Raw genomic sequence first — 18139 nt, forward strand, 5'->3', positions numbered from 1 at the left:
AAAGCATGAAGCCCGCTGAGGACTCCACCATTATCACTGGTCATTTGGAGCTTCATGCAGAGAGCTGGGTTTGAACTCAGAGCTCCTGTACTAGCCCCAGATACCTGAGTCTAAGAAGCATCTCTGCTAGCAACATAGGGCCTATGACACCAGGCAGCTGAGCAGGTCTGATTAGGCCAGTACAGGGCAGTGGAAACACAAACAGTTTTCACCCTGAAGTATTCCAGTGCACTTTCCAAATGCTCGCCATACTAGGGTGACCAGACAGCAAATGGGAAAAATCAGGACGGGGGTGGGGGTGTAATAGGAGCCTATACAAGAAAAAGATCCCAAAATCGGGACATCTGGTCACCCTACTCCATACTGTCCCACTGGAATGCAGTTAGCTCTGGGGAAGAGGGTGCCTATCAGGTGCACAGCACCTTGCAAGACAGAGAAGGAAGGGAAAGTTTGGCCAAGCACCCTAGTGCAAATCCTGCCCCTTGGGAGTGCCGTGGAGATGGTTAATGCTCATGCAGAAGAGACAAAACCACTGCGCTCCAGGGCTCCTCAGAAAGTCGCCACCACAGCAAACTGCAGGGGCAAAGTGGATGCATCTTGACGCCACCCCCTTGGAGAGCTCAGGGGAGCCTGTCCTGCCTTGCCTGTGGACCAGTCCTACCACGCTTGCCCTGGCAACCGCCCCCGAAACAAACAAGCCATAGAAACACCCACCTCCTGCACCCCAAAGATCCGCCAGGGCCAGCCCCTGGCTCCCCAGTGCACCCCGTTACCTGCCATCTCCCGGCGCGCCTCTCTCCTCATGCACTGCCTCTCCCCCACCATCACCAGCGGCTGCAGCCATCGCGCTTCTCGATCAGCTGTTGGGAGAGGGGCTGGGGAGGGACGCGCTCTGAGCCCCGGGGCTTCATGGGAGTTGTAGTTCACAGGCGGGAGAGAAGGCGCTGCTCCCAAAGGTGAGGAATCCATGGGTGGACTACAACTGGTCGGAGCCCTTTGCATCATGGGAGTTGTAGTTTTTTGGGAGTGTTACCGGGGAGGAAATTTAACGACCGTTCAAGGAAAGGAAACTGAAAGGGTGGGTTGGACGTCACGGGGTGCAGAACAAGGAGATTGATGCTGTTGGCCACGCAAAGCCCTGTGGTGGGTTTAAATATAAAAAGAGCTTGCAAAGGACCATCGTGTGCAGTAGCAAGCCGCAAATGCCAGAGTGATCCGCCTGCAAAATATTAGCGGTAGAGGACACCAGGCCTGCAAAATAATTCAGTGGGGTCGGTGACCTTTCAGCAGTGCTGTGCTGAGTCTTCATTTATTCACTCTAATTGAAGGTTTCATGTGCCAGTCATACATTCTAACGTTTTTAGAAGGTCTCTTTCTATAAGTCTATAATATATAAACCATTGTTGTATGTAAAGTAAATAAGGTTTTTAAAATGTTTAAGAAGCTTCATTTAAAATTAAATTAAAATGCAGAGCCTCCGGACCAGTGGCCAGGACCCGGGTAGTGTGAGTGCCACTGAAAATCAGCTCGCGTACTGCCTCTGACGAAGACATGCATCTGACGAAGTGGGTATTCACCCACGAAAGCTCATGCTCCAAAATGTCTGTTAGTCTATAAGGTGCCACAGGATTCTTTGGTGCTGCATTTGGGACCCATACTGTAGGTTGCCCACCCCTGTACTAGAGCTCCTTAACAGTGAGCCTCCGAAATTGTGGGCCTGCTAAGTACGGGAACTATATAACTTTATGCCATATGCCAAGTCAATGACCAGGCCCTGTTGTAAACGGGAAGAACTGGGGAAAAGGGAGCTCTCCCAAAAATGCTTGTGAGAGTTAATACACTTTAGTGGTATGCTGCACATTCCTTCGGTGCTGAGAGAGCCTTTCAAAACTGCCTTAACAGTAATCAGCAATGAGCTTCCCCCTCCAAATGGGTGAGACTTGGCACGTCTGTGCAGCAAGTCCTGTAAGGAAGTTAGTCACATGAGCTGGGTATATTCTTAGACTATTGTGTGCGACCAACGGTGAGTTAACAGCAAATGGTTGCTGTATTCTTAAATTAAGCATCAGCACTTGGGTTCCATTCTGAGTCTTCATAGATTTTTAAAGGCAGAAGGGGCCATTATGATCATCTTGTCTGATCTCAAGTCATAGAATTTCATCCAGTAATTCCTCCTTCAAGCCTATGACTGATCTCAGCACTCTTCAGGTATATTTTATTTACAAGCCCATGGAGAAATGATGCATACACTAACTGTCACAACTGAATTAGCAGATGGTAGATAATGTGGTTGATGATTGTTTGGAAGCTTTGATTCTGCAAAGAATTCTTAATTTTTATGTGCTTAACTTTTTCATCCCAGGAGTAGTTCCATTGAAGACACAGTGCGTAAAGCTTGGCTAAGCATGTGGCTTTGCAGGATCAGGCTTTGCTAAGCATGTGGCTTTGCATGAGATTTCTTTTTCCATGATCACAAAGGTTACTGGAATGCTTTCTCCCACAAACAGCTGTACATTTGAATGAATGCGACTCGAGACTCAAAAGGGGAAGAAGAAAATACTGGAACAGAAAAGAAGGCAAAAGGGTAAAATGTCTCTTTGACAGCAACGTGACTGTGCCATCCACACAGCAAAGATTGCTTTTCTTCGGTGCTCTGCCGCAATGCACTTAAACAGAAAATAGTGATTATAACATCATCCAGCAGCCTCTGAAACACAAACACTCTTAGCCAAGGCTGGGAGAAGAGACCAGAGCACTTGTTTCCTCCCCTTCTCGTCAGCACGAGGAGCAGCTGTTGGCTGAGTCATTAATAGCATCAGTTACCGAGAGGGCTACAGGAGAGATGTGTGCAAACAATGCTGAGTTCAGAAAGGAACTGGCTCAACAATGCAAACTCCATGGGGTGGGGGGTGGGGGGGGGGGCTGCTGATCCGCTGCACTCGCTTACCCATGGCATTGTGCACATTTTTGCACTGCCTGAGCCCCTCGAGACTTAAGTGAATTATTGACCCTTTGCAGACACTTGAGAAGACAGAAGCGCCATCTACCTTCTTCACTGGAGGGCTGCCTGGCCTCTTACTTGCCAAGGCAAATGCCACATGGTGCAATGGCACCTGCCACACTATGGATATTATTAGATCCAGATCTGCTCTGAGCTACATCCCCATTGAATTTGTGGGGTTGCACGGGGTGTAATTCAGGATGGCTTGTGTTTTGGAGGAGGTAGGGGAAAGGGCAGATGCAGAAAATCGCCCAGCTTGCTTTACACATTCCTAATCTCCCTGTCAAAGAGGGCCTTAGCCTCATTTCATTGTTATCGAATGATCACAGATTTGTTGGCAAACTGCTGTGTTAAGGGACATGTGGCTAAATCTGCTGCTTGTTTGGTGATCTGCCAAAAAAGGCATGAGAAAGTGACGAGGACTATTGTCAATCTGAACTGGATCCTACAGGCAGGTTTCATTCTTGCATCTTTGGTGCCCCCGGCTTCTGTGAACACTTCACTGAGGACTTTGCAAGGGCCAGGTAACACCATACACCTGGAAGTGAAATGAGTGTGGTGGAGCATTGCTTTAGACTGACTACCACACCTATATATTCACAGTTCATGCCGGAGATGGGCCCAAGTCATAGAATTCAGAAGTAGCAGGGGTCACAATTTGCCCCCCTGGCCAATTGTCTCAACCTTGGTGGAGTAGCTGGTGCAGTCGTCCGATGCACTATCCTGTCATTTGTGGTGAGTTGAGTTCAGTTCTTCCCACAGAAGATCAGTACAGATGCATTTGAGTCTCATCATAGCTCCCAGTTGTGCACATCACCAAAACACCACACAGTTAAACCCAGCGGGCAATGTCTGCTTTAGAGAGGCCAGAACCTGCTAGTGTAAAGCAAACGATGTTGCAAGCCAGAGTTAAGGTGCAGGGGCAGAACTATATGGAGGAAGCTTACCCCGAGCCTGCCCTTGCTATGCCTATTGCTAAACAAGCTCATGGAAAGGTAGATCCATCTCCTTGCACCCCCATAGTTGACTTTAATGAGGCTGGGGGCAGGTGCAGGGGAGTGTTGGGGCCTAACATTACGTGGGGAAAAACCAAAGTGAATCTGGGATTAGCAATCATCTAGCCAGGCAAATGCTCCCTGAACAGAGCCTGAGGGCTTTTCAATTTTACCCATCAGAAGGCCAAACAGGGAGTTTTGCTATCTGACCGTATCTGAATCTCCCAGATGAACGGGAGATTAAACAGGTCATGAGCCTGCCTTTCCTCCTGCAGCTGGTTGAAAGTTCCTCTGCAATTTATAGTCACAGCTCTGGCCCACTCACAAAGGACTGAAGGAAAAGCCATCTGGTTATGGAAACCATCCGCTGCTCTCTCGCAGAGTGGGAGGTGTTGTCCATGGAAACACATCGCCACGTTTGGCTCCAGCCAAAATCATTCCCATGTCTTATTTTAATGATTCCAATTTTCCCACTCGGGGGAGAAGACCATTTCCTGAGGTCTCAACTTTCTTTTTGTGCTGGGTTAGAGCAGCCTGGGAGCATCACCCAGAGCCAGGGGGGCTAAAGGAACAAGGAGAGGTTTTGAATAACAATAGCTCCATCCAGTGGCTGGAAAGGGTTTGCACGTGCATATTCCCTGGAGATTTTCAGGAATGAAAAACTTTTGGAATACGGCATGAGGAAGCCTGACATAGGGACCAGCATGTCAAGATCAGATGCGTTTCCCCTAGACTTGACCTCAACCAGCTAAATCAAGGTGCCAGATGGAAATGTATGTCTGCACTGAGGGAAGTGACTCTCATGATCACTACACTGTCCCCGGTTTAACATGGACCTTCCTTCTAGACTAGAGGTTCTCAAACTTTTGTACTGGTGCCTCCTTTCACATAGCAAACCTCTGCCTATGACCCCCCCCTTATAAATTAAAAACACATTTTTATATATTTAATACCATTATAAATGCTGGAGGCAAAGCAGGGTTTAGGGTAGAGGCTGACAGCTCACAACCTCCTATGTAATAGCCTCGTGACCCCCTGAGACATCCCGACCCCCAGTTTGAGAACCCTTGTTCTAGTGGAAAGAGGATGGGTTTCTATGGTGATTATTAATCCATGCCCCAGCCCCTCATCTCCCCAGAGAGAATAGTCCCCCCAGAGGAGGAGCTGAGTCAGGGGGTCAAAATTCAGGAGACCTGATCCCTTTCCTCTTCCCCTAGTAGCCAGAGATCATAAATCTAATCCTGCTCATGTTGACGTCAATGACCAAGCTCCCATTGATTTCAGTGGAAGCAAGATTGGGCCTAAGACCTCCCCTAAACCAGCTGTTGCTTCTCATTCCGTTACTGGTGCATTAACCCACAGCTGAAGCCTTGCACCGTTCGGGTGGCCCGGCTGCCTGGGGCCTGGGCAGCAGTGATACCCCAGGACCGGTGCAGAGGCTTGTTCTCCAGCCAGGAGGGGACATTTAGTCCAGGGGAGAGGGAGGTTGCTGGGGATGGGACCTGCAGCTGGAGTGTGTCCAGGTCTAATGCAGGGAACAGCTGACTGTGCCTGAGGGTCTGGCTGAACTGGCCTGAGTTCCTAGAAACCTCTCACTTCAGTGCCAAGCGGGTTAAGCCAATGGGCCTAAGAGAGCAGCATGGCCTTTTGTTTTTTGCTGTCAGTGATCAGCACGACTCTATTATTCCTGAAAGAATGACAGGAGTTCTTGCCACGCTGGCGCTTGTCCCAGCTGAGGAGCTGGCAGCCAGCGCCGGACTAGAGAGAGACCCGTTCATTATTCACATCCCCGTCCCGGCCAAGCAAACGCCCCCCCGCCTGCCAAGAGCACATCCCTCTGATCTCCCTCCTGAGGTGCAGCTTTCAGGCTCTGTTCACCTGATGCTTTCATGCCGGACCACCGGCGGCTCAGCCCAGGTGATCCATTTGCTGATGAATGAGGTTCATTCAGCAAGGACAGCTTTTTGTTCGAACACTAGAGAGGCTGGGGCAGCGTCAAGCTGTGGGCTTTGCAGCCAGGCTTGGAACAGCTGGAAAATGCTTGTCACTCGGTCTCTCCAGAGCCATTCATTCTTCTACCCGCGCTGTGAACACAGAGAGGGTGTTTAAAACAAAACAAAACAGAGGATGTAGAGAGCGTGTTGTGCCAGCTGCCAGTCGCAGTGCCTCTTACTGCCTGCATCCCTGGCTGGAAAACTACCCAGCATGCAGCTTGCCCCAAGCAGGTTTAGTTATGTAGGCTTACAGGTCCCGGCCTGTTTGTATAAGTGCAGAGAAGGTTGCATCTGCTGAGCTCTTTGTAATGCAACTTGCTAACTCTAAAGGACTCTCCTCAAGTAGCTCAGGTAGGAAATCTTCTCAGGTTGCCTTGTGAATTTCTCTATCATATCTTGACGCATAGAAGAGCATCGTGCACCTCTAGTCTATAGCCCCTGTACTGGGGACTATTAATAGAGCTCCATTCATGCTAGGGAGACGTGGGTCCTATGGGGACTAGACTGGTGTGCACTTTAGCATGTGGGTTCCATCCATGTGGAAACTTGAGTCCAAGCGCCACATGAAAACTTGCTTTGCCCTGGCGGTGTTGCAGGCACGTCAGTACCATGCTGAACCCACGTCGCAAGAGCAACACTCCAGCCAGTAGAGACACAGAACCCGTATGAAGCTTCTAACGGGGGAAAACATAGCACCTTCTGGGATCAGCACTCCCCAAAAGTAGGCAACAAGCTGAGGAGGTGGCTGGTCAGGTGGTGTCTCCAGCTGATCTGGTCAGGGGAAGCTGTCCTACCTCTGTGGACTTGCAGAGGCAGGGTGGGGTAGGAGATAGTGCCTGCCCACTAGCAGAGTGAATGCATCATCTGCAGGCCCTACCCTCTTGGCTTGGTTGGAAACTAGTGACTTATGCACCAGGCTGGGAGGAGAGGCCGTGAGGCCAGCAGGGGAACATTCCAAAGAAAAAGCTAGCCACTGTTTAAGGATTGAGATTTAATTTGAGTGCCTGCCCGGGGGATGATAGCTGGGGCCGAGGCTGCTCAAGACTTTGCAGAATCAGCTGCTTAATAATAACAGCACTTGGCCTCAGCAGCTCTCCAGACATGTTACAAAGGCGGCCAGTAGCATTGTCCACATTTTACAGATGCGGAAACTGAGACACTGCACAGTGAAGTCACTTGTCTGAGGTCACCTTACCAGCCAGTGTCAGAGTGGGAACAGAAGTGGGGTCTTATGAGTCCCTGTCCAGTGTACTATGCCTTAGGCCACATAACCTCTTAAGCCAAGTGGGCTCAGTCTCACTCCCAGCCAGACCACCTCATCCCAATAACAATAATTTGCTCTGCTGGGGGGAGAGTTCCTTTTCAGCACCCAGTGAACGTTCCTGCAAGGAACTCAAGGCAAATGAGAGATGACACAAGATGCTGATTGGAGGATAACCCTGAGCTTTCAGTGAACAAACTCACTCACACCACACTACAAAAAAAAAAATCAAAAAAAAAAATCAATAAACATTTATTTGATACAGCTTCTTTTTGAATATATACAGTACATAGATGTATCCCTTCTAGGTGTTCAGTGGTGCTGTTGTTAATATTTATTTATTACAGTACTCTCAAGCGGAGGCCTTGTCTATGATTAACCAAAGAACAGATCGTCACAAATTGGGAGTTTATTATAAGATAGTTTACTGTTAAAACTTTTTTTTATTTTTTGCAAATAAACACTTTATATATATATATATATATTTATATATATGGTTATAAGTGATAAATTGAAAATCTTTTTTTCCCAAATGCACTTATGCACTAAGAACTGGCATTGACAAGAAACATTCGGATATGTCATGGAATGGGTGCCACAAAGAGAACGGAAAGAAAAAAAAAATCCCCAACAGTTTGTGTTGATGTGTGTGAGTCTACTGGGATGAAAGCAATTCCTGTGCCCATTTTGGCTGGATTGTCCTCAGCGGTGACTCCAATCAGGAATCAGTCACCATGAAGAGCTACAGTAACAAGAAGCTGACCAGAGATTGATTTTCTCCCCATATTGAACTGTGATATTTGCTGTCATTGCGTACAAAGGTGTTCCTGATGCATTGCACTCTCATTTTCACTTCAGAATTCCCCAAAAGGAAGAGGAAATTTGAGATCAAGGCTGGAGTTGGTGTTTCAGGTAACAGTTTGGGCTAGATTTTCTTAGCTTGTGTGAAGTGTGTGGTTATGGAACTTGAGTGCACAACCACACTTTGTATGTGTGATTGAATCATGTTTTTGAAATGTTAGCCCTTCAATTTATGATTTGCAGACACACATTTAGGGCCAGATTTTCACCCACTGGAGATGCACTACTGCATATGCAAAAATGTGTGCGAAATTTGTGTGTGCAGAAACCATGACGGTGTGCAAAAGAATCGGTGACATTACCTGATTTGTGTGCGCAGTCAGGGTCGTTGCAGTTCTGAAAATCTGGCTCTTCATTTAGATTTAAGAAGACAATAAAGTCTATCACACAGTTATTAAACTCCGACAAGTTTCTGGGATTTGCTTACCATGCAATAGCTGCCTTATTAAATCTAAGTTAAATGGGCATTTGGAAGCCTTCATTTAAACCATGATGGTGTTATGCCCAGAAAGCAATAACCCAAAGAGTGTGTAGGGATGCCTTCAGCCCCTCCTGAAACATGGGGGCTCAGCACGACTGCCCAGTTGCAATACCTTCCTGCATTTATAAACTAGCTAGATATTCACAATCAGTTTGGTTTTTCAGACCCTTCTTATTATCCCTTTCTTTGCTTGCAACAGCCTTCATCAGCTAAAGCTGCATGGAGTGGGTCCATTCACCATGTAGCACAAACGGACCAACCCGTGCTGCTGTTTGAATTGCTCTGCTTATGTCAAGCCATTTTAGAAGTGGGGGTTTGCAAGGGCTCGGTGACGAGAGTCCGAACTCCAGATTCGTCAGTTTCTTTCAATGAGGGCTGGCTTCGATAATGGAGCCAAAAGGCTTTGCGGCGTCTCCCTTGGAGTGACCCTATGGCTTAGGTGTTTCGGGTGGAGTTATTGCACAGGCTAGAATAAGAGGCGCTACAGCCCTGGAGGATACCCCATTTGCAAATGAACTGCACGGACGCAAATGTCACATGCTGCACTCCCTGCACAGATTAGGAATCAGCATTTCCCACACAGACAAGGGAGCTCCCAACAATCAATCCATGATGGGGAGAGGGGACAAATTCCTTAATTCAAAAATACAGATGAGGCAGGTGGTAGCTGCAGGTAGTGGCCGTGGTCTGCCCCTGGATTAATTTCCTTAGGCGGCCCAAGCCAGGCCAAACCCATAGGAGAGAGGTACCATGGGCAAAGGGCTCACAGAGAGCTCGGTAGGACCAGCACGGGAGTAAGTGATAGACATGTCATCAGCTTCTGTGAGTGAGAAACGAGCCCAAATACCAGCAGAGCTATAGCCTGATGAAACAGTGGACCCAGGCATGAATTCCTTCTCCCTGTAGAACTCCCATTGGCTTCAATAGGATTTACACGTCGGGAGTAAAGAATTGGGCCGTAAACAATTCAATTCCTATGCCTACGGGATATACAATAAAACCAAAGTCCGAGGTACGTATGGACCCTGAACACAGCATGCTCCAGGACCTTCCGAACCACTGATTGACCCTTAACCCAGCTCAACTAGATCTGAAGCTGATAAAGTGAGAGAAACAAGCTTGGCTCCGAACTGAAATGGTTGTAGGCTCATGTCTCGTATATACAGGTAAACAGGCGGAATGAAATGGAAGAGGAGGAAAAGAACATTGGATTAGCAACCACCTAGTATTATTAACGGGGGCTGGCACTTCGTGGGTGGGATACCACGCCATCCAGATGAATCAGTGCATGGATTCCCTTGGCAGCCTGAATGATGGCAAATATTTTCCTTTGAACAGCAGGTTTCCTATAAAGTCCAGCCACCCCTGCCCATCCAAAAGTCTCCACCAAGCATCCCTTTATGATGGACAAACCACAACACAAGCAAGCCAGGATATTTCCAGCAATGTCTAAAGAGATCAGGGCAGTCGCCCTCCGAACCCCTGCTCCCAACTGTTTTCAGAAGAATGTAGCTATTATAACATGCTATTCTGTGGCCTGGACCAGAGGCAATAGATAGGTATTTCTAGCATGGCTTTTGAGATGTGCCTCTAGGATGGCCACAGCTTCCCTGCCTCAGCTTCCTTTGGAGAATAAGTGGAATAAAGATGTCAAGAGCTTGACTTGCACCCGAGATCATCTTAATTCCCTCAGTTTGGGCGACAGCCCTGTTCATCTTCAGCGTTCCCATCTATTCGGTTTTTTGTAAGGTCTGAAACGGGCCCTTGCTTGCCAGCCATTGCTCTAACCCAGATCCTGGGTTTCTTGCCTCTCCATGTACAGAGCTATTTTGTGTTAGAAAACATAACAAAATGTGAGCACGGAGGCCTGAAAAGGAAATCAAAATGCAAGAGGGAGCCTTGCAACTGTGCTGTTCGTCATGCCTTATTGTGAAGGAAAAACCTATTAATACCTACAAAACCTGATGAGTGTCAGTTTTATTGGGGATTAAACACAGATCAGATTAAAACGTGATCAGTTGAGTTTCTGGAAGGAATTTCCCTAAGGTGATACGAAATGGACTGATCTCGCCTACAGCTTGTGAAATGTCAGGGTTGGATTTTGAAAAGCACCCAGCAATCATCGAACCTTGCTCCTGGCGAAGTTAATGGTTAAAAAAAAGGGATACAACCCCCCCCCCCCGCCCCGAATGCTTCGGCAAATCTCTCCCTCAGGGTATTTGGGATCAGCTCCAGAGAGGCCATTCACTGTGATGCCCTTTGTGAGGTCGGTTGTGGTTTCCTGTGTACGTCTGACCAGAACTCAGCCTGGTAGTCATTCAGCATCTTGGCTGGGACTCACATCTAAGGTTCCACTCCCACAACCTCTATACACGTAACTTTGGGGGGCAGTTATGTTTGTGTAGGAGCTCAGAGTCCAGTGACAATCATTCCGGCTCTCTAGTTATGTGCTGACTTTTCCTTTCTATCTGCTCTGAAGTTGGTGATATAAAGGTCCCTAATGGAGGGCAAGATGAATGAGCAGAACCTTTTGTCCAGTGCCCATGTGGAGGAAGCAGGATTTCTTTGGCAAAACTGGAATTCCAACATAAAACCATTGCTTCCTTTTGCAATTTTTGGATGTTCTTTTTTGCACCTCTTGTACCTGGGTAGCCAGGAGCCCAAAGACAGAGCTAACAGATCACAGACATCAGAGTTGGAAAAGACCCATTAACTCATTCTCAGGTCCAGTGCTTGGAGCAGAACCCAAAGGAGGTGGGGAGGTATAGGGGGTGTAAACCACCTTTGTGCTCCCCTGATCCTTGGGGCTGATTTGGTTCCCAGCACAATTTAGAGCAGCCACAAGTTTGCTCTAACTTGCACCAGCTTGTAAGAGCTGTCCAAAAACTGCTATACTGGCAGGCATTGTTGGAACGTCCTCCCTTAGCTGAGGATGAGAGGGAGCAAGTTAGGGCAGCCACAGAGATGAGTAAAGCCAACTCTCTGCCAGCCAGGAATTTCTCCCATGTTGGGGGAATCCTCAGCTGCCATGTTATGGAAGCTTTACAGACTCTTTGCAACACTTTACAGCACAAAGAAGCCAGAGTAGGGGTTAGGACCTGTTCTACTGAATTTGTCCCATTGCCACAGTGGGAGGTAAGCCAGATCTGCACCAGTCTAAACCTGGAGTAAATCTCATACATTGAAAGGGAACTGGAGCTACTTCAGATCTGTGCCAACGTAAATGAGATCAGCATTTGGCCCGCAGTTTCCAGATAGAAGAGGTATTATAGAGTAAACCGATCCTGTATTTTACCTTTTACCTTGGCCAAAAGAACATGCCTCTGAAATAACCTGAAATTATTTTATATTGAAACTCTCATTCTACATCTAAGCCCTGATCTTAATTTGGGGTACAGTTGATGCTATTTTAATCCTCACCTACGTTAAACTTAATCCCCCAGTCTGGAAGTGCTATTCAATCCAAGCAGATCCCCTTCCTGAAGCAGAGTAAAGTGCTAAAGTAACCACCTCAGGAAGCTAACGACAATACCAGACACTAGGACGGGTGTATCCAGCACTGACACTGAGGGGCACAATTTCAAAAGTGGCCTACAAAACTGTGCACCTATGGATGTATGCAGACTGAGTACCTGTGCATCTAATTAGTTATCCGTGCAGTGCATTTACCTCATTTGAAAGTACAAAAGGATACTCCCACCAGTTCACCTATACTGTGGGGGCCAAATTCTGAAAATGTGGTCCTTACTTATTTCATACCCTGTCAATTGTTTTCTAGGGATACCTACATGTGGGGAGGGCTGTGCTGGATGGAAAGAAATAGCTCAAATTTTCAGCTGGCCTCCACAAACTCCAGTTGTCTATTTAACTAGCTGCAATTGTGCAAGCAAATGGAGATTTGCACGTGCAAATCTGGTAGTACGACATCCATTCAGGTGTCTGTTGAAAACGTGAGCCATGGTATATAATATTTTCTTAAATAAAGATTATTATGCAGTTATTATTTTTCAGGTGATTAAAAAATGTCTTTTGAACATCTCCCACACTTAAAATCTGCTCCTGCAGCTCATCAAACTCTTGGGCTGAATTCCTGCTCACAGCCATTCAGGACTTACACGAGTGAAACTGACTGGTATCTGCCTCCTTTGCACTGCAAATAAATTACCCATTTTCCTTTAAACTCCTGAGAGTTGTGCAATTCCAGCAAAGAATTAAAAGGGCTCGAAAGGAGCCGAGTCTGGGTGGTTTTTCTGACTATCCCAGAAAAACGGTGAATTTCATGACTTTAAAAGAAGTGTCACAACTGAAGACAATGCAAGTTACTGCAACGAAGGTGCTATGATAACAAGCAATGCGGATGATGACTGCCCCACTCCCTGCCATATCCAGGGAAGAAGTGAACTTGACTCGATGCCTCTCGGGTCTCAGATACTGATCTTTATTCTTTTCCATGATATGCTAAGAAAATAACTCCCTCTCTCTCTCTGCTTCCCATTCTGCTGCTGTAATTGCTGTAAAAGGCTGGAAGGTGTAACTGACTGCTGGGTTCAGAGAGGTCTGCATACTAGTTTGAATCCTTAACCGAGTTCTGCTGGTTTCTTACCATATTGAGTAAAGGTACCATTTACTCTGCCTTGCTGCCATTTTTCTGCTGCTTGAGATAGCAAGAAGCCCAACAGAGAGAGCTCCCCAAACTAAACCCCTGGATCCAAACACACCCTAGCTTTGGGGAAGTCTCGCTTTGAGCCTTACATTTTGGGTTTGTATCTAGCTTTTTACATCCATCAGCATTTCTCACTCACCTAAGCCCATTTTTGAGTATCCAAGGTTGGGGTTTCTCATCTGAGAAGCCCAAAGTAGAAATGACCTAGCAAGAACGAACAGGTTTGCAGGCTGTCCATAAAGGTGCTATTCCCCACCATGATCAGAAACGCTTCCTGGGGGAGGGGGAAGGGGCATGTATTGGCTTAGCCTGTGTTGGGGGGAGGAATTGTCAGGAGGCCCCGCTGCTGTTTAACGAGAATTCATGATTGCTCTCGAGGCTGTCTATAGAACTGGCCTTCCCAGGAGGGGGCACCATTGCACATCCTCATGTCCAGGAGCGACTGAGGCTCAAAAAGTCTTTCAGCATCTTATCATCAAGGCTAGAGAGAATGTGGAGGGAAGCACGGGTCATGGACATCAGCACCACCTGTCTGACGTCAGGCTGGGTTATTTGGCCAGCTCCCTGGTGAAGATTGCTGGGGGGTGGGAGGGATGGCTCTGGGAAACAAACAACACAGAATGAGCCGTCCCTACCCCTTCCTCGCATTCTGGCTAGAGCAGGGGTAGGCAACCTATGGCACGGGTGCCGAATGCAGCACGCGAGCTGATTTTCAGTGGCACTCACGCTGCCCGGGTCCTGGCCACCGGTCCGGGGGGCTCTGCATTTTAATTTAATTTTAAATGAAGCTTCCTAAACATTTTAAAAACCTTATTTACTTTACATACAACAATAGTTTAGTTATATATTATAGACTTAGAGAAAGAGACTTTCTAAAAATGTTAAAATGTATGACTGGCACATGAAACCTTAATTAGAGTGAATAAATGAAGACTCGGCACAGCACTTCTGAAAGGTTGCCGATCCCTGGGCTAGAGGTTCCCCACCATGACCCTGTCTGCATCCCAGTTTGGCTCAGTCTCATTCTGAGCAATAGCCACAATGCTTAGCCTGACCCACACAGATGCAAACCCAGCTAAAGGCACGGCCTGGAGCTGTGATGGCATTTGGATTTCAGAGCCAGAAAGGTCCCTGACACAGCCTAGGGGAAAGGAGGGCCTTGAAACAGACTTGGGTGGAGAGCGGTGGCTGCTGACTGAGAGCCCAGCTCTGAAGGCAGCGCTGCCTCCAGCAGCAGCGCAGAAGTAAGGGTGTCAATACCATGCCATGCCACCCTCACTTCTGTGCTGCTGCTGATGGCAGTGCTGCCTTCACAGCTGGGCTTCCCGTCAGCAGCTGCCGCTCTCCAGCCACTCAGCTCCGTGAAATCTGCTCTCCCCTACAGTAGCCAGATTTCAATGGGGGAGACCAGCTTTCATGGTTGGTGATGTGTTTTTCATGGCCATGAATTTGCTAGGGCCCTATCATGTATGTCTCCACAGAATAGAGATTAAGGTATTAGGATTTTAGTACTTGAATCCGATGGGACGTCTCAAAGAGCCCTAGCTCTTCCCACTCTAATATACCATGCCACCCTCACTGTGCTGTTATAAATAGGCATGATTACAGAGGGCAGATAATGGGAGGATGCCTGATGGCTCAGATCTCAAAGATATTTAGGCACCTAGCTCCCATTGAAACCAAAGTTTCTAAGAAGTGGTTTTTTCCCTCCAGCTTCCATGCTGGCTGAGGACATGATCTAACATCCGTGACAGCAGTACCTATTCCAGTGTTGCCCTGTACATCCAGGACAGATACAGCAATCCTGGAAGCTAGGTCCAGCTGATGATCTAGCAGAACCAAGCAGAAAAGCAGTTAAAACCCTGATGACACTGTTTATATTGATAAATGGACAACCATGATTGGCTGCAAGAGGAATAATATAGTCCAGTGTCACTGCTAACCCTGAGTCACTCCATGAATGACCCTCCCTTTGAAATCAATGGGGCTCCCCTCGCTGCAGAACAAGCTCCCATATGTTTCCTTTTTCCTGACAATTGACTTTTAATGAATGGAACCTGGACATGATTTTCCTCATCCCAGTAAAGCCAATGGCACTGTTCCCATCGGCTTCAACAGAAGCAGGATGGGATCCAGATTTATATATGTGCTCAACGTTTATAGTATGTTCTTCCATCTACTTTCTGAACTTCTTCCAACAATAAAACACTTCCTCGCTGAGAATGAAACCAAGATGGTGGAGGGACCAACGCAGACTTCAGCCTCGGGGAAACCCCGCCAGCAAGAACAATAAACCAACCCTCTCACAACCAACTTTAAAACCTTTCTGCTCAATTAAAGGCTCAACAAGATTTAAATCCAAAACTCTAACCCTGATGGAAAACCTCACCACCAGAGAGTCCAGTATTTATGACAATAAAGAGTAGAATAAAGGTATAAAATATGGCACCACTAGTCACAACTAGCAATTGGAAATTTCACAGATAGCAAAGACACACACACCAGGATGGTAAATATCAAAATTCACATAATCTATTGCAGTCAGTGAAGCTCTGAAAAAACAGCAGTGATAAAACTACAGTCAGAACTCCTATTATAACTAGCTCTTTTCATCTGTAGACCTCAAAGCACTTTACAAAAGGAGTCAGTACCATCAGCCCTCTTTTACAGATGGGGAAACTGAGGCACAGAGCAGGGCCATAACTGGCCCAAGTGCCACCCGGCAGCAAAGCCAGTAACTAGAACTCCAGCTCTCCCAAGTCCCAGTTCAGTGCACTACCCACTTGGCCACACTGTCTCTCAGAATGAGACTATCCTCTCCTGGCCAAGTTTTATAATTAGCCTTACAGCGTCTCCACTCCCTTCCCTGTAATGGAGGTGTGGAAACTGGCAGTGACACAGGGCTAGATCCTCAGCTGGGGTAAATCAGTGCAGCTCCTTTGAAGGTAATGGAGGTAGGTCCATGTACACCAGCTGAGGTTCTGGCCCTCAATTTTATAACCGATTTTTCCTGTTTTCTGGCTGCTCCTGGGCTCACTGATCTATGGCAAGTTTCTGAGGCCAACTTCTACCAGATGTGAAAGACACAAAGGGCGGCAGCATCTAACTGGGAAGATGCGCCCCCAATACAGTTTGTGGGTATCAGAGGAGAGATGGGAGCTCTTTAATGAAGGCCCTGGGAGCGGGAAGGAGGGGAGAGGAGAGAGGACCCCCAAAGAACTCCGAACAGAACTGTGGTTCAGATCTTGAGCCAGCATACACTGGCATTGAATTCAATGGAGCTCCAGGCATTGACATTAGCTGAGGATCTGGATCTTTGTTAGGGCTATTTCCAGTTCCTGCTCCTGACCTCTCTTTCTATAACTCTTTTCATGAACTCATCATAGCTACAGAACAGGTACAAGCTGTCACTCCCCTTGCTCGTGAAGATAAAGGTCACAGTGACACCCTGCTGCTGTGTCTTCTGCATGGAAACTGCACATGAAATATAGAAATGACTGATCAATAGAAAGGATGCAACCCTCCTCCCCTCGAGCTCTGCGATACGTGTTTCAGCCTTTGATCATTACCAAGTCGGGAGGTAAAGGTAATATTTTAAAAACGGCTTTTGCAGTTAACACTTGGGTTTCAACAGCAGCAGCAAAGGAGCAAAACCAGTCAAAAGGCACGTCACAAAGGTTTGTATGGCAAGAATCAGTGAGTAGGAGTTGCCTGCATCTCTCAGAGGGCAGAACCTGGGCTCAAATGTCAATTTCAAAAGTTTCCTGGTATTACACAGATGTGCTGCAAAGCTGCTGCATCTGGAGAAGTGGCCAACGCCCTGCTGGCACTGCTACCAACCTGGAGCTGCACACAGCACTTCGGATCACAGGGGGTTGCTGATGTCAAAGGCCTGATGTCCTTTGCACTAAAGGCCACTTTTTACACTGCCAGCATGGGGTAAAGGGGCCTTGATGGTAACGCGCATCAGGGCCAAAATGTTTTCCTCCCACAGGGAGCCAATGTGGACTTGGAGGGAAACGTTCCACACAATGTGGCTTAGGTCATGTGTGCACTGATGCATGCACACAAAATCTACCACTGGGAACACACGAGTTCATACACATGCACAGGTAACTGCACTCACCAGCAGCCGTTTGTGGACACAGTTACCCAGTCTGGCTAGGCAAATGCACAGATTACCGGCTCCATATGTGTATCAAAGTGCCGTAAAACAGAAACACACACACACACACACACCAATCTGAAACAAGCAACACCCAAACCAACCCACTCTGCACACAGTGGACGCCATTACATGCACATTCCCCATATGGGGGATCTTGTAGTAACGCTGGTATCTAACTGTACATAGAATAAGTGCTACTGCGACCTTCCCGGCGTAGATCAGTGCAGCTGTTCACAAAAATGGAACTACACCTATTTCCAGCAGCTGAGGATCTCTACCTCTGTATATAATGGATTTGACTGCACTGTTATGGAGAACGTCTTTCTTCTGTTTGTTTCTGAACTACCACCCCCATACTGATCTGAGCTCCCACTGGAGAGTCCAGCCTGGCATCTCTTTAGTTAGGAAAAACTCCTATTGCAGTCGACTGGCTTAGTGCTTGCTGAGCAGGAAGAGATCAGGCCCTGATGAGATACAGTCCGGTGTGTAATACTCACACAGCCCTGCATGCATGCAGAAGGGCCAGATGTTTTCTAACAGTCACTGAAGCTACCAATAGCAAATATAAAATTACTTAGGAATATACTTCATGGCTTTTGGCTACCAGCAAGGAGCTAATTGCATTTGCAATGTCTGGGCCCCAATCCTTGGGGCTGGCCAAGCTTTGCTCAGCGTAGGAACTGAGGCAGGGGATCTGCTAGGGGGACTATGCTGA

General features: G+C 47.4%; 1 protein-coding gene across 3 annotated transcripts in view; it reads right to left on the reverse strand.

Moving 5' to 3' along the window:
* Positions 1–889, reverse strand: part of UCKL1 (uridine-cytidine kinase 1 like 1) — a 43103-nt gene extending 42214 nt beyond the window's left edge. For 2 of the 3 annotated variants that reach the window (XM_032766476.2, XM_032766479.2), the window contains exon 1: positions 774–848. Coding sequence is in view for 1 of the 3 variants with exons in the window: in XM_032766475.2 (XP_032622366.1) it covers positions 774–844 (71 nt within the window). In the remaining 2 variants the exon portion in view is untranslated. Of the gene's footprint in view, positions 1–773 lie in introns of all 3 variants that reach the window. The other variant, XM_032766475.2, reaches the window with a different exon arrangement.
* Between the last annotated feature and the right edge of the window lie 17250 nt (positions 890–18139).

Source organism: Chelonoidis abingdonii, chromosome 14, assembly GCF_003597395.2.
Source record: "Chelonoidis abingdonii isolate Lonesome George chromosome 14, CheloAbing_2.0, whole genome shotgun sequence".
In the NCBI taxonomy this organism is placed as follows: domain Eukaryota; kingdom Metazoa; phylum Chordata; order Testudines; family Testudinidae; genus Chelonoidis; species Chelonoidis abingdonii.